Consider the following 16277-nt stretch of genomic DNA (forward strand, 5'->3'; position numbering starts at 1 on the left):
CGATTTCCCACCCACTCAATACCACCTATCAGTACCAGTTCAGTGGTTCACCGTCACACAAAAACTCCACTTGACACTTCCCGCTAGCCATTCGTCAATTGCTTATACTGACCGTTGCATCGATCTGTAATACAGGCCTGTTCTGTAAAAGCAGAGGCTTGGTATGCCAGTCTCTCTCCGACACTGACCCCCTAGCCCACCGGCCTACATCCGGCCCTGGTCCTGAGTCCTCCAGAAGCCACGATGCACTAAGCCCGGAGTCTGCATCTGCATCTGTCTCTGCATCTGGCACATCGGCCATCTCACCCTCGGCGCCATCTGAAGCTACTCGGCACAGATCCGAGTCCGCGGCCGTTGTCCACAACGGCCTGGTGCGCCATCCCGTGCCAGTTCCTGGAGAAGCTTCCCTGGATCGAAGCATCAGCCTAGATCCACCGCGCCTGGAGCCCAATCAAGAAGTCGCCTATGCTCTTGAAGATGTCCCAGGCCGTACGGCGCACGCCATGGCGTTAGGCTCGGAGCAGGACCCTTACTTCCTCGACGCCTTTAGATCCGTGCTTCTCAGCGAGCGCGAGGGCATTGACGCCAACTTCGTGCAGGTCTACCATGGCGGGCCTGATGTGGATGATTACCCGATGCACTTCCTCCTGCTGCTTGATGAGTTCCCCGATCACAGAAACGAGGCTAAGCAGATGGCGTCCGATGCGATAGGGCGTATCGTCTGGCCCCACGGCCCGGCCCTCGTCCGTCTTTATTTCCGGCACGTCCACGTAGGATTGCCCGTCATCCACAAGACTCGCTTCCTTCGGCAATACGCGACCGCCAAGCTAGACATACCCACGTCGCTACGGGGCGCCGTTTATGCCTTGGCGTGTGTGTTCTGGAAGCAAGATGCAACGCTCGCGAGAATCCCTTGTCCGTTTGAGCAGCACGAACTGGTCAACCACGCGCAAGAGGCGTTGAGGCGAGAACTTGAAGCTCCCAATCTCTCGAGACTAATGTCAGCGCTACTGCTGATGCACATGGTACCTCCAGACATTGACAGCGTTGAGACACCGTATATCTGGGTGATGGCCTGTCAAGCCACAGCAATAGCGCAGATGCTCGGTCTGCACCAAGACCCTGACAAGTGGAACATAGCTCCATGGGAGAAGAGGTTACGCAAGAAGCTCTGGTGGGCTGTCTTTTACACAGACTGCTGGTCAGCTGTAAGCCACGGTAACCCCCCGCATATAAGCTACGAGTCCTTCACGACTCCACCCCCGGACATGGATGATCTGCGGTCTGGCGAGGATATCCCTGACGATCTTCGCTATATGATCGATCCTGAGGACGCCACGTTCCGCGTGTCTGACGGTGCACGCTTTCTTGAAATGATCACTGTGTCTCGGGAGATGCGTGCCATCCTTGACTGCAGCTTGTAAGTAACCCAGCCATCGGCGTAGTAAAGGTCAGTCAGTGACTTACATGATGCAGCGGTGTACGATCAACTCAGCAGACGCGTACTCAACTGATTCCTATCCGAGACACCCTCAAGGAATGGCCGAGTCTCATCCCGAGCTGTCTGGCCGTGAGACCCTACGCCCACAACGGTATGTGACACGCATCTTTTGAATTCGCCGATGTCTAACATGAACTAGGCCCCCTTCACATATCCTTCTTCGCTACGCAGGTGCTGCTCTTCCGGGGCCTCATGTTCCCAGCCACAAGAGCCGCAAAGGTCACGCCGGGCTCTAATCTTCAGCGATGGCTCTCCACCGCACTAGCAGAGTTCGAGCTCTTCACGACATTCATGGCGTACATCACCGAGGAGGAACTGACGAGCTTCTGGGGAAGATGTAAGTTTGCCGATCAAAGATGTCACTCTGAAACAGCAACTAATGCAGTGCAGTTGCCCGAACGCAGCTTATCCTGTGCGGAAACTTTCTGATCTATCTCTTCTTGCTGGCGAGTGATCCACGAGATATCGAGGCTGCTTATCGGTTGCTGGAGAAGTTCCATTCGTCATTGCAGAGACTTGGCGGTACGGATGATATAGCTGCTAGGGTCTTCTTGCGGCCTGTTATTCTGAGGATTGATTCGTTCTTTATGCAAGCTACAGAGCTGATCAAGCATGGAAGAACGGTTGTTCTTGAACCACCTATCACGACAGTCCCAAGGGGTGAGTCTTAAAAAAAAAAAAGTTGGAGAGTATAATTGGAAATTAGAGTGCAGTCTTTTCTATCATAATGAGTAATGACCAACTGAATCCTATGTAAATTGCCCTTTTTCCTGGTGTTGCACCACAGTGATTTCGACTAGGATACGGCAATCTAATTACCTGTAAAAAGTGGCTTTCAGTAAAACTCGGCGAAGTTTCTTGATTCTGTCAAACTATCGAAATTTCATGCAAGCCCATGGCATAGAATCTGCACCATCGGCCAACACTGAGTGCATCATGCACAACAGAATTTGGTGGCTGAATATCCGATCGGCGAGTTTGGGGTCGATGGCTAGTCTCGGCACTACTCCACCTTTAACGTTCGCCGATGCTATCGACTAGGATCTTGTGATAATTCGTTTCGAGGTGATGATCAAGTTAAGTTCCCCGAATTACCTATCTATCTTACATCAGATTGCTGCTTTGCTTGCAAACTTGGTTGAGAAAGTGTCATTGGTGAAATACCGACATTTCATGGTGCGGGGTCGGGGAGTTGGTGATAGCCTCGGCTTACCGGCCTTGCAGCGGGAGTTGAACTGATACGACATGATCCTTGTATTGGAGAGCGAGACTCGTCTGATTATACGATACATGGTATAGGAACGGCACGCGTAATCAGGCTTTCAACCACTTCAACACCTCAGCGGTGAACTGCTCAAAGCCATCTACAAACGAAACATGGCCAGCATTCTTGATAATCACCAAATCAATCTTGTTGCTCTTACCCGCTGCTTCAAACCCCTCTTGGATCTTATCTCTCATCTCCTTCATAGTCTCCGGTAGATTCGCATCCTTCTCGCCAACGATACAAATCGCATCATCAACACTCGAACCAATCTTGGCAAACCGCGGTCGAAGATCGAAGGTCTCGCTTCTCAGTGCGTTACAACATGCTTCGAAACCATCGATCGTAGTTCCAGACATGACTGTTCGCATACGCTGTGTTTCCTGATGGTTGTTCTCGAGCCACTCTTTGCCGAACCATCGCTCTAGAGTGCCTTGGATGGTTGCGTCGAGATTACCTGCTTCTCGGGCTGCGGCGACGCGCGGACCAAAGGCATCTTCTGTGCCGGCGTTGATGGGCGATGAAGAGATGGTGTCGCAGATGGCCAGCTTGCTTACCACGTTGGGATACTTGGTTGTGAAGTATACACCCGCCGATGCGCCCATTGATACTCCGATCCATGAGTAGACCTTGTTAATCTCGAGCTTCTTGAGAAGATGATGGACGTCTTCAGCCATAGAGTCAAACGTAGGGCTTAGGTCCTTTGGTGCGGATGACCCGCCATGGCCGGGTTGATCATAGCGTAGAGTGCGATAACCATTGCTGTTGAGGACCTTGACAACGTGATCCCACACTGAAAGTGGTGCAGTGAGGGAGTTTGACAGGATGATGAGGGGTCCTTCTTTTGGTGACGAGTCCAAGGCGTAGGCCAACGTTCTGGAATCCGGGAGCGTCAAAGAACTAGCCATCCTGATGTTATTCCTCGCTATAAGATGAGTTTTATGGCAGATAAAAGATGAATTGATAACCCGAAAAAACATGTCAAATGCCAGTGGTATACTGATAGAGACGTCGTCATGTTGGTCCGACCTTGAGGCGTAGGGTAGCCAGCGGTCTTTAGTTTCTCCATCCCCAAACCTTGAGCGTAACATTCCATTAGCGTCTTATTCCCACGCCATCTACGTATCCCATCGGAAGCATGCTTCCGTCCCGCGGGAAAAGGAACCCCAGATCCGGGAAGCATCGATTCGATGAGTCCTTTTCCCTTCCCTATAAACCATGTCTGAATCTGCAAATGCGAAGCGTCGTCTGCGGCGTATCCCTGAAGAATCCCGTAAACGGAACGCTCAAAGCTGTGATCGTTGTCGAAAGGTTAGTAACAATGTTGGGTTATTGTTTGTGATGGCCTGGTGTTGACTTGGTGTAGAGGAGGTGCAAATGCGTACCTGATCCTTCTGGTGCAGGCTGTGTGAATTGTCTTGAACATAACGTCACTTGCTCGTATACGGCGCCACGAAAGACGCGTTTCTATGGGAGTGTGGATGATTTGAGTGATAGGTCTGTCTCACTTCTGTGCATCTTACGTAACGTCGTTGACACCACTAGGTATCGATGTCTCGAAGCCATTGTCAGAGGTGCTTTTCCGAATGAGACTCTCGACCATGTTAGTGATCTTGCACAGCTGGGTCAGAAGATGGGGTATAAGATGCCTGATATCTCTGACCCTAATAGAACACACATGAGAGTTGAAGAACTGGTGCAGAATTCTTCTAGTAAAGAACGGACTCCGAGTACAGGCCCGGATATCGTCACGGCGGATTCGAGGGATGATACATCGCCGAGGAGTTCAAAGTCACATAGCGAAGAGCCGCAGTCGTCGCTTGTGAAGGATAATTCTGGTCATGAGCACTATATCGGACCTTCAGGGACTCTGAACTTCTGGAATCAGCTTCGGAATCTTGTTGATTCGAATAATAGTCCTTATCCCTCGCCTGGTCGTGAAGGAGCCACAAAGTTTACGCAAGATAACACAAGTCGACTTTTAGAAGCTGATGACCAAGACGAAGATGACCAACCACCACGTACTACAACAACACCTCAAGATGGACCTTCACCTGGATCAATCACCTCAGCTATCGCCCGCGACTTTACCCGTCTTCCAACAGCAGACATGGATGAAATACTTGGCCAATTTCCTGCCAACGAAGCCCTTGACTTGCTCATTCAGTCATACTTTAAGAACGTCCACGATGACTTTCCTCTGTTTCACAGAGCTACCTTTGAGGAAGAATACGAAAGTTTCATCGTCGAAGCTCGCAGCAATTCTCGACTTCCTTCAAGGCCACTTCGATTACCGGACTGGGGATGGATAGGCTGTCTTCATATGATTGTGGTTTTCGGCTCTATCGCTGATAGGTCAATACCTAACGTTGATCATTCTGCTCTTCGGCGAAGATCTATTGCAGTTGCTAGAGGTCTGCTCCCCCAGTTCATCTCGAAGTGTTCACTTACGAATGTTCGAGTTTTACTACTTCTTTCACTCTTTTTGCACAACAACAATGAAAGAAACGCTGCGTGGAACATTGCTGGGACAGCTACTCGGATCTCCTTCGCGCTTGGTCTTCATCGCTCAGACATGAGTGCCTCTTTCAGACCGTTGGAGCGTGAAGTTCGCAAATGGGTCTTTTGCACACTCTACTCCTTCGAGCAATTCCTAGCTTCAAGTCTGGGGCGACCTAGTGGCCTTCAAGAACTCGACGTCGAAGTCGTCCCACCACGAGAAGGCTTCGTAGAAGGAGGCATAGGAACCGATGCAAGACTTGTATCGTGGTCTGTAAAGCTTCAATCTATTCTCGCGCGAACAAGACTTTTACATGTCGGCATAAATCGAGGTTCAGGACCGACGCTGGATGAAATATTGAACGCGCTGAATGGTTGGAAGCGGGATATTGGGAAAGCACCCGGTCTCGATGTCTCGTGGATGAAAATGGAGGGGCCGGCCTTGGAATCCATTGATCATGAAGGGGCTGTTGATATGGAGGAACTGAAAGTATCGCTGGCATGGAAGACACGAGCTCAACTTCGCGCGGTGCTACTTTTGCATATTCACTTTCATTACATCGCCATCGTGGCCACACGCCCACTTCTTCTTCGCGACGTTGCAGCAGCACGGAAAGAAGATGCACCGAAAACTGCGGTTCCTACACATGCAGCTCTATGCGTGAAGCATGCATGCCAACTGAGTTACCTGATGATACTCCTGGATCACTTTGATGTTATCAACGGCCTTTCTGGCCTTGATATCTTTTACGCTTACTGCTCTGCCATGATTCTTATCCTGCGGTTATTACGATTGCGCCCTGGCGAAGGTGCAGAGAGCATCGGACCAGATGAAGTAATGCTGCAGAGCAAAGTCCGCCGTCTGGTCGCGACCCTACGAAACGTCATAAACCACACGGATAAATGCGGCTCAATGAAAAGATTGGCCCAAGTCGTTGATACGTTCTCGGAGTGTGCCAATAATCCAACTGATCCTCCGGGTATAGCGAACTTACCCCCGCAAGGGATCAACATGAACAATCTTCCGTATCCAGCTGGTTGGTCCGCTGAACAAGTGCAAGTGCAGCAGGGCCAAGGGGTGGCACTTGGATCGATGGAGGGACTGTTGGACTTTTTGCCGTTTCCGGGGTATGGCATGGCTGAAGGATCGATGGCGCAGTATGTGCCGGGGAGTGAGATGGAGATGACGGGGTGGCATGATATGGAGTTTTTGATGGAAGGGTATGGGGATCAGAGCAGGACGAATTATTAGACGGTGATATGATGCTTATGATAGATGTAATGGTTGATAAATGGATATAAATTAGTTCCAAGAGAAGATGTTGAACCTGCTGATGTTTAGCGTAGTCAGGTCCTAGCTAGAGCAGCCGTTGGAGCCGAAGGTCAGACGTCTGTTTTTTTTCCTTTTTTTTTTTTTTCGAAAGGTTGTGAACAGGACTCGAGTCGTATTCTTGGCAAGGGGAAATAGTTCTCCTGAGCGATACTATAGACTATTTGGCGGATCCTATCGTCGCATGAGTGGCTCGGGAAGGACGGAATTCCGTGTCACATTGGAAACAAGGTCGTCTGACATGAACCTTCACCCAGGCTCAACCGTATCTAATACAGCCCAGACTTCAGCTTGCGGGGAACGTAAGCCGGAGAAAGAAACTTCTCCGAAGGATTATTCCCGAAGGATCAGCGAGATATGCAGCATGAGCTGATTTAGGTAGGTGAGTAATGCATTGAAGCTCCGATATTACCTCAATCGTCAAGTAGGACTGACTTATTACGGAAGAACCTATTGTGTTTCAGTGTCCCAACACCAACTCTCCCTCGGATCATGTGTTTCTGACACTAGACGAAGGCGAAGGATTCACATGCTATAGCTGAAGCAGTCAGGATCAGAGCTCATTTACCCGAATGGTAGGATCACTGCATGGCCCCTCTTTAGAGCCATCACATAAAGAGATATATTCCCCGCCAAGTCCGGCAGTAAGTGAGGTTACTGCTGTGAAGATAACCTTACTCGGCCAGTGAAATAGCGGAAAATGGCCAAAGGCATCGCAGCTTTGTTGACCCTTCTGGGTGTCGCGTTTGCTCAGATCGACAGAACCTGTATTGACATTGCCTTCAACTCTGAAACAAACACGTTGTCGGGTAAATGCCAGCCTCGCGATAACTCAGGCTACATCCCCTCCGAGCTGGACCTCAACGACTGTTTCGGCTACGACGGCACCACAATTACAGTAAGTCGTGCTCGTGTAGGTGTTTCGGTTCTTAAAAGCTAAGCAATTTGTCAGCCAACTTATCATGGAAACTTTGCTGAAAGCTGTCACGGATGCGAGATGTTTGTAGCGCCTGATCCGTGGTACGGCGGTGCAGAGTACTGGATCAGATGCACTTGTGAGGGACAGAGTGGAAAGGTCGCTGTTCCTCTTGGTAAGTTGACCTTGGGCATAAATGTTGTGAGACTATAGCTGATTAAGATCAATAGAAGCCGCAGTTGCACACGAGTATGTGTCCAACAAGGATGGCCACTTGCTTTGTTGATGGAGAGACTGTGCGAAGGTCAGATCTATACTCAACTCAATTTCGAGATTCATCAGAAAACGGTCCAAGTTGGTTGTTCGGTCCACGCTCTTGATCGTTAGTTGCTTGTTCAGGAAGTCCCTGATACAGTGAACAAAGCAATTCCTTTTGTAGTTCTTTGTCCATACAGCGGCAAAGAACGCTGAAAGGAATTTTCAGATAACAGCATCTCAATCAAAACATGAAAGGTTCAATGTTCGGTCAAGTCAATGTTCAGTCCATGTATAAGTAGTGAACTATTCGACTCGGAGGTTTTATGTTCATTGTTCTCAGCAACATACCCAATTATCAACTACTACGAAACATACCAACACACAAAACTAAAACAAATCAACACAACAGAAACCTGAAACATGTCTTCTGAACAAAGCCCTAGTCAAAATCCCGAGTCCCAATCTTCTGATACGGACACCTCCCAAAAGTCCCAACCAGTGACACTGGACCTTCTCCCACTGAAGTCCTTCTCCTGATCTCAGGTGAACCCGGAAAAGACCAAAACATCATCTCAGCTGCGGATTTCAAGGCGCTATGCTTACTCAGCCCTCCTCTCCACCAAGTGTACCTCCCATTTTACTATTTGGGGGATAACAGCGGCGCGTTCCGTCAGGCACTGAGAAAAGCTGATGTCAAGGCAATGGAACGATGCGCCCAGTTTGGAGCTACACCTGATACGAGATGGGAACTGCCGGAGTCTGGCGGTTGTCAATGCATCTCTGAGCGTCGACATACCCACCACAGGCCCATCGATGAGCTTTTGGAGTGCCTTTACCTAGGCGAAACTCCTATTGACAAGTGTGTCGACGCTCTGGAGTGGCTTCTGCAAAGACAGTTTGACATGAAAGAGCAGCAAGATCAGCCGTGGTATGCAGCAAACGACTATTGTGACCACGTCCCTGAATTCCTGCTCATGATCCTGGGCAAGAGTCCTGATCGTGCCCGCACAGAAGGCATTTGCCAGATGATCAAGATGCTGCACAGCCATGGTTATTCACTCCCTCACAACATGAATTTTGATTCATTTATGTGTCGAAGCTGGGAAGATGTCGGACTAGTCCGCTATATCACAGGGCCTCTAGACGTGGCTTTACGCTCCCATTGCCCACCCTATCTTCTTGAGCTTGTCCTCCGAGATTATGTGCGCCGCCTTGTAGGTTTCGAGGTTACATATGAGGAGCTCCCCCATCCCCTCATGCAAAGATGGGCAGGGAAGTACCGCCTACAGGAACAACACTTGCTTTTCGGAGGGGGAGTAGTGGAAACAGTCGACAAGCCGTGGTGGAAACTCACCAATGTACTACACACGGCCTGGGGACTTTTCCTGGATCTGATGGATAGCTCTACGGCTTGGGCGGAGGAGTACCGCGGTGAAGCTGCAGATATGTTTGAGCAAAAGATAGAGATTCTCATCGAGTATCGAATGCTCAACCAGCTTGAAGAGAACATGCTGAGAGGCATCGTGCAAGCTATGCGATCCATGACTACTCCTACAAAAGCTAGCTGCAACGGCGTAGTCAGCGATTCGGATTCTCAGCGCTGTTGGGAAGCACTGTACAGAGCGATCATCCCTTTCGAGAATATCGAAGAGCATTGGTTTCTGGATTACTGGGATCTTATCGACCCTAACATTAGCCTTGGCTTTCCTCGAGAATGCCATCGCTTCCACATTGACCCCGACGACAATGTTTACAAGATGTATCACGACTATCAGATGCAGAACGACCAATTTAGGACGACTTTGAATCATCCGTGGGGTACCGAGGGAGTTTCAAAGAGAGATGACGGAAAGTGGGTAGATCGCGAGTGGAGGCATGTGTTTCATAGCAACGATGGCTCAGGTCTAGGAGTGCGGGGAGGGGTGGACTTTTGGAGAGTACCCAGATGGACCCAGGGGGGAGCTTCGCGGATATCGACAAGGCTGTATGTGAGCGGTGGACGGTACTCGATGACAAGAAACGCTCAGATAATGGCGTTAAGATGAGAGGGAAGCGGTATTCTTTGTCAAGAATGGGATGTACTTGGAAGTTGTATAGATTCGCGTTGGTATTTTTGTTCATGTAATAACATCGTCACTTTTGTCAGCCAAGGCATTATAATGTATTTTCTACTTTCATTGTAAATTTCATTTTTGCGCAGCCATGCCTGCAGGCTGTGTCTGTCGATTGATTGGCTTGTAATTGATCTCCAACGTGGTGGCTTGCCAAGCCTCAATGCAGTTCTGACGTGGCATAAAGCCTCGCCGCCGGACGTCTTTAATCTGACAGAGAATGAAAACATGCTCTATGGCATTTACTTTCCTTTCCAACTTTTCATTCCCTAACAGCTCTCTTAGCTCCAGCTTATTCAGTACGTTATTTCCTGCTGCATGATCTATCTTCGCCCACCGGTCATGGATAAGCCACATTCAAATAATTACCATATCGCCATCGTGGCGCCTTTGCCAGAGGACTACGAGACAGCCAGAGCCTTGTTGGACGAACCCGAGCCAGAGTACCTTTTGAAAAACTCGGGAGCTGCATGCTCCCTTGGAAAAGTTGGCTCACACAATGTCGTCCTAGTCGGAAGAGCTGAGGACATGACCAATGTCTCCGCTTTCGTCAATGTCGCTGTCGACCGTTTACTTGAAACTTACCCATCTATTCGAGCTGGATTCTTAATTGGAGTCGATGCTACAGCACCTGAAGAGAGCCTTGCCAAGCCGGGCGATATTGTCGTAGCATTTCCGCAGGAAAATCAACCTGGGCAAGTTCAGTTCGACGTGGACGGAACAACTATTTCCAGTCGCATCTCTATCACTTTTGAAATCAATCACCTGTCCTCATGTATCAAGTCTGTCATCAACACTATCCAATCCCCGGAGGGGCGCCAGCACTGGGGCCAATATCTGCAGGATCAATCATCTCGAACAGAATTTACTCCCACAAAGGATCAGCAGCCGCTGGAACATAATATACCCAACAAAGTTCTGCGGGGAAAAGTCGCATCCTCTGCTCATCTCCTATCTGATCGTGATTTGGCCAAAGAGGTCGGGTGCGACAGCAACATCATGTGCTTCGAACGGGCCGGTGCCAGTATCAAATCAAGATTTCCAATATTGACTGTCTGCGGTATACTCGGCTTTACAGGTTCCTCTTCTCCAAACCTCAATGGGTCTGCGCTACGTCAAATCAAAATGGCCACAGTCATTTATACCATGTTTGTCTCTCATCGACTCAGTACCGCCCAACTTGAGGACGAATTTGCCTTTACAGATCGATTTCAATACAAGCAATTCGATTTGGAGAGTGCTGGATTTCGATTGGTACTCCTCGAGAAGGGCACTCAACCTCAATTAAGGTGCCGAATTGTACAAGCGTACCTTGACGAGAAAGTCATCTTCACGTACGAAGCACTGTCTTATTCTTGGGGAGGGAAAACAACACAGCATGAGATCGTGATGGATGGAAAGATTTTATTAATAACTGAGAGCTTACACGATGCTCTTTATCACTTGAGGAACCCCGATGAGGATCGAATGCTGTGGGTCGATGCTCTCTGCATTGACCAGAACAATATCAAGGAGCGTGGCCATCAAGTTAACCATATGGGAGAGATCTACAAAAAAGCCGATAGAGTCATCATATGGCTTGGATATCTGAGTGGAGGCAATGTTGCTAAATTCAAATCTGCAGTCGACATTTTCAAAGAGAAGCTACCGTTGGGCGCTTTTCAAGAGTGGGCACGTCAAGACGAACGCTGGCAACAACAATGGAATCAAACTGAAGCAAGCATAGGACTATACTCTCACAATGAGTTAGTAGATGGCCTTCAAATTGTCATGGGGAATCCCTGGTTCTCCAGAGTTTGGATCCTACAAGAGGTGGCCAACGCGAAAAGGGCGATTGTGGAGTGCAATCTTGGGAACATTCCGACAAGATTATTCGCCCTCCTACCACATGCTATGAACGTCCAGGTTGGCGAACAATGTCAAGCTGTTCTCGACATTATGCCAAGTCCGCTCAAAAGCTCATCCTGGTGGAACCAAGATCGGAGCCTCTGTAACTTGCTGTGGAAGTTCAGAGAATGTCAAGCCACGGACCCAAGAGACAGGGTCTACGCATTACTCGGAATGTCTTCTGATCTGAAAGACACTGGAATGAGCGCTGAATATGATAAAGATGAACGAGCGGTAGTGCAAGACGTTTGTGATTATCTGTTAGGGGACGTGTGCCCCGCTCAACAGTCGCTGGTCACAAATATCAGAGACCTGCAAGCACAATTACCTGCTGTATCTAGAGACCTGCTCCTACAGAAGAATCAACTGCAGCCAACCAACAGCTCACTGACGGCTTTCTTGAGACGGCAGGCTGTGATTGAGACGATAGACAGCGAGGATTTTCTTGACCTCGTGCAACATGGAAGCCGTATTATGCGTTTATTCTTGGACAAGAGTAAATCGCCTATTCAAATCACTCAATACACAGCACTCAAGGTTCTAGAGACAAGCATAGATGTCCTTGAGTTCCTTTGGAAGAGTCCAGATTTAATCATCGAGTCTTTGCCTAAGTTTGTCGCCAGAGCCATGGAATATGACGCAGAAGTCATGTGTCGACTCCTTGGGTCATCCTCGAACCCAGAACAGTCAACAGATCATGCCTTAATGGAAGCAATATCAATCGGTATGCGTTCATGTCAACCTTTCCTCAAGTACTGTAATCCAGCCCCCAAAATAACAGCGAAGCTACTGAGGAAAGCAATGGTTTCCCGTCCAGAAGTGTTGCCGCATCTTATGAGTGCCACTCCATCTCCAGTTCAGCTCCTGGAAGACATTTACTTTGATACAACAACTGAACACCCTAGAGGGTTTAGAATCATCGATGAAGACAACCAACCCATCGAGATGACAAAAGGACTGATAATCAAGGGCGCAGAGGCTGGTAAAGATGTCCTTGAGATTTTTCTAGAAGCCCTTGAGAACCCTATTGAACTAGAAGAGGATCTTTTCGCTATTGCGATTCCCAGTGGCTTACAAACACTCGAGTGCCTGATCAGACACGGCAAAAGTCCATTCAATATAACAAAAAGAGTATATCAAGAAGCAATCAAAGCGGGAGGTGATATACTAGATCATCTCTTCCCCAATTCTGCAAGGGGCATAAGAATGACGGAGTCTCGTGTTTTTGGCCTTTTTGAGGAACTAAAAGAAGTTTCATGGATGGAAGAAAGTACCTGGGAAGAGCTTTTACTTCCCAATGACAACATAAAGGAAAAGTTGCAGATCACAGATACATAGCTCAGCACAATCATTGGCCATCTCGGAGAAAGTTCGACGGTGGCGATATATAGAGGGGAAGATGTTCCTGAGGATGAAGCTATAAGCGCAATCAAAAATGGTCCAGAAGCCTTTACCGAACTACTCAACCAACTCGGCTCAAACTTCAGAGTCACGGATCAGATTCGCCAAATAGCTAGCGAGCACATGTACGCTTTTGAGGCACTGAGAGTGACACGCCGGAGTGAAGTATTTCCTGACGAAGCGTTTTGGGAAGACGAGGGCGAAAGATGGCTAATGAGGAGAAAACTGGAAACCCATGGCTTGGACAAGCTTCCGATTAATGGAAAACTCATTTTGGATAGGATTTTTTTCAGTTAGAAGTATACGATAATAGTTTCATCTTCCCCCCCAACCTGATAACTCCTTATGGCAAGCATCCCATCCGCTAAAGTATGGCGATCTGGCTTCACCACCAACTTCGGACCTGGCAGATCTTGCAAGGTATTCCAATACCATATTCCCCCAAAGCCAACTCGCTGCTCCCTTCCCAGGATGCAAACCATCCTGATATAAATTCCCAAGTAGATGAATCAACTTAGCCCACTCAAACATCTCATGGCCAGCCTGCTCCGCCACAGCCCTTCCCAAACGATCCATCTCCATCATTATAGCATCGCCCATACCACTCTCCCTATGAACCGTCAGGGCCCTAAACATAATCGGAGCATCCTCCCCAAACTCATCATTAAGCCGCTTGGCAATCTTCTTTATACGTGCAGTCACAAAACGGACCTCCTCCCAAGCCATCTGCCTGTTTTTCAAGGTCATAGGCTTATCTCCCTCATTATGCATCGCCGCACCTCCCTCCCAGAAAGCGCGCTGATCCCAGAGACCATTCTGCCAGAGGATTAGATCGGGACGGCCGGAGGGACCTTGGATGGGTGCTTCGTGGGGCTTCCAGAAGATGTTCCAGCGTTCTTCCCAGGCAACGTTCTTGAGGTTTTCGATCCACCACCAGTCTGGGCGGTAGGTGAAGGAGCCCACGGAGTGGAGGTAGACAAGAGTGAGGTTGAAGGCGGGCACTTCGCAGATGCCTTTTGCTTGGCGGCCTGATTTGTCTTGGATGGGAAGATACATCTTGCTATCGAACTCTTCGCAGAAGAATTGTGTCATGTAGCGATCGACTGAGTCTCCGAACATGACGACACGACGACCCCACAGCCAGCCAAGACCATTGTCCTCTTTCATCTGAACAAAGTCATTGACTGTTGTGTTCTTGGTTGGTAGGACAGTAGCTTCTACTGCTTTGCGACGGCGTCGACTCTCAACGACAGCCATGCGCATCCATTGTTGAGGGTTACCAGCAGCATTGAGATACTCTGGCTCAACAGCTGTATCATTGAAGATGATCTCGTGCTTCGGTGGGTAAGCAGCATACTCGGGTGGTTCCGAGTTAAGGTAATCTTCCGTGAAAGGAATCCATTGTGTATCTCTGTAAGCTTTCGGCTCCTTGGGTATATAAAGGTATCCCGGCCGACGATACGGATCTTCGCAATTACGTATAGGCTCTGCTGTAGGTTCAGGAGTGACTGTCGATACCGGAGTTGGTGTTGGTGTAAAAGAAGGAATGCTCCAATACTGTTAGCTTAAGATCAACAGAGCAATGCAACACTTACATGGTTTGCGACGAATGACAGTACTGCTGTGCCTTTCGATGCGCAAACTCAACAGGCGATCGTACAGTGCCAGAATAAAAAGTGAAAAGAACGACAAAGAAGAAAATGCCCAGTGCAGTGACGACCCCAACTCTCAGCGCAGGGCGCGACGGTAAACTTGCCGCGACAGCCATGATCGCGTGAGAAAGGAAAGAACAAGAACAAGAGAAGGTCACAGTTAGATTCTGGGATGATGTACTGTCACTTTTATGGAAAACCGGGTAAAGTGGCCCGCAGAAACTCCTGAATATCCATGTCCCGTCATCTCAAAGGATTCGCGGACTGTGTTGTACTGGGCTGTGCTTACGCTCTGTTGGTTGAGCGGATGTAGATGGAAGCATCCACCACATTTCAGCTTGAGTGTTCCTAGGCTTGGCGAGACCCCTAGTTTTTAGATGCCGGTGTCAGAAGTTGCAAATCCCGGGACCAGCCCTACAGTTACGAATATCCTCCGATAGAGTTTTACTTTGAACCAAGTGGAACACAGTAGTTATGATTTAGGTATGAGCTAAAGAAGGTGATGTTCAGGGCAGGCTCGAGCTTGAGGGAAATATCTCCTGATCGCATTGTGGAAATGAAGAGCTTACTGCTGATGAAGTGATATGTGGAGACGATATGAAAGATGCAACCGTTTGCAGCATGGATGGGTTGCAGATCATCAGGAGATTCGTCATACTGGAGTTCCATAAAAGACTTTTCAAGCTTTTGCCAACGCTTTTAGACAGGGGTGGCCTGGAAGTGCTTGGGTTGGAGGGACTTTGGATTGGTTCTTGATTATGATGTGATGTTAGTTGTAGGTTGTCATTCGTAGACAGCGCTCAGCTTCACACCATCGCTTACTGACAACTCGGGATGTTTGCTCAAATGGCACCTGTCAGCAAACCCGAAATGCAGGTTCATGGGCCACAGAATCATAATCCTATCTCGCTTGATTGAAGGATGCATCCTTTTTGGGACACTCGTCACATCGTCTGTCATTCCATTCCATGATATGATTTTTTGATACAAATGCATAATGAGTTGTGCATTTCATAATTCTAGCATAAGACTGTATATATGAGCACAAAATATCCAAGTTTCACGAAGTGTTTCATCTGAAAACCGGGCCGGGAATAGCAATCTGTCTCTCACATCAGATAAGAATGGCGCGTAAGCTTTTTCCGTACCTTAATCTTAAAAAAATGGAATACTGGAGAACTTCTAAAACTGACGACCCACCATCAGAGAAATGCTTCCACTAACTACAGTGAGGGATAGATATGAGAATCGCGATTGGCTTTTTGGACTGTTTTACGTGCTTTGTCGGTTTATTAATTAGAATAGTGAAATCGCAGTCAAAAGCCATTCGATAAGGAAACGCGCGAGTCAGTTGGCCTTGCTTATCGGAACGACTTGACAAAACCCAACGGCGCCCAGTTCTTGGCTTGCGATGTCTAGGGTTGGGCACATAACACAAATATGAAGAGCAAAACCATT

At 48.5% G+C, this 16277-nt stretch overlaps 6 protein-coding genes; 4 read left to right on the forward strand and 2 right to left on the reverse strand.

Annotated features, from left to right (window-relative positions):
- The window catches only part of FFUJ_01972 (uncharacterized protein), a gene marked incomplete at both ends in the record, with an annotated part of 2822 nt that extends 650 nt beyond the window's left edge, over positions 1-2172 (forward strand). The window contains 4 exons of the mRNA XM_023569751.1: positions 196-1420; positions 1477-1592; positions 1641-1838; positions 1892-2172. Coding sequence (XP_023423629.1) covers positions 196-1420; positions 1477-1592; positions 1641-1838; positions 1892-2172 — 1820 coding nt within the window.
- Positions 2173-2815: 643 nt separating this feature from the next.
- FFUJ_01971 (related to 3-oxoadipate enol-lactonase II) lies at positions 2816-3673 on the reverse strand (the record flags this gene model as incomplete). The annotated part of the gene is made up of 1 exon (XM_023569862.1): positions 2816-3673. One exon carries the CDS (start codon positions 3671-3673, stop codon positions 2816-2818), a length of 858 nt encoding a protein of 285 aa, XP_023423630.1.
- Positions 3674-3983: 310 nt separating this feature from the next.
- Positions 3984-6516, forward strand: FFUJ_01970 (SIN3-binding transcription factor-like protein; the record flags this gene model as incomplete). XM_023569974.1 has 3 exons in its annotated part: positions 3984-4076; positions 4132-4262; positions 4311-6516. The coding sequence occupies 3 exons, from the start codon at positions 3984-3986 to the stop codon at positions 6514-6516; spliced, it is 2430 nt and encodes an 809-aa protein (XP_023423631.1).
- Positions 6517-7294: 778 nt separating this feature from the next.
- On the forward strand, positions 7295-9813 carry FFUJ_01969 (uncharacterized protein; the record flags this gene model as incomplete). XM_023570085.1 has 3 exons in its annotated part: positions 7295-7492; positions 7547-7685; positions 8258-9813. 3 exons carry the CDS (start codon positions 7295-7297, stop codon positions 9811-9813), a joined length of 1893 nt encoding a protein of 630 aa, XP_023423632.1.
- Positions 9814-10221: 408 nt separating this feature from the next.
- Positions 10222-13104, forward strand: FFUJ_01968 (related to heterokaryon incompatibility protein; the record flags this gene model as incomplete). The annotated part of the gene is made up of 1 exon (XM_023570196.1): positions 10222-13104. The coding sequence occupies one exon, from the start codon at positions 10222-10224 to the stop codon at positions 13102-13104; it is 2883 nt and encodes a 960-aa protein (XP_023423633.1).
- Positions 13105-13482: 378 nt separating this feature from the next.
- Positions 13483-14935, reverse strand: FFUJ_01967 (uncharacterized protein; the record flags this gene model as incomplete). XM_023570307.1 has 2 exons in its annotated part: positions 13483-14719; positions 14763-14935. 2 exons carry the CDS (start codon positions 14933-14935, stop codon positions 13483-13485), a joined length of 1410 nt encoding a protein of 469 aa, XP_023423707.1.
- Between the last annotated feature and the right edge of the window lie 1342 nt (positions 14936-16277).

This window comes from Fusarium fujikuroi, chromosome FFUJ_chr01 (genome assembly GCF_900079805.1).
Source record: "Fusarium fujikuroi IMI 58289 draft genome, chromosome FFUJ_chr01".
Lineage (NCBI taxonomy): Eukaryota > Fungi > Ascomycota > Sordariomycetes > Hypocreales > Nectriaceae > Fusarium > Fusarium fujikuroi.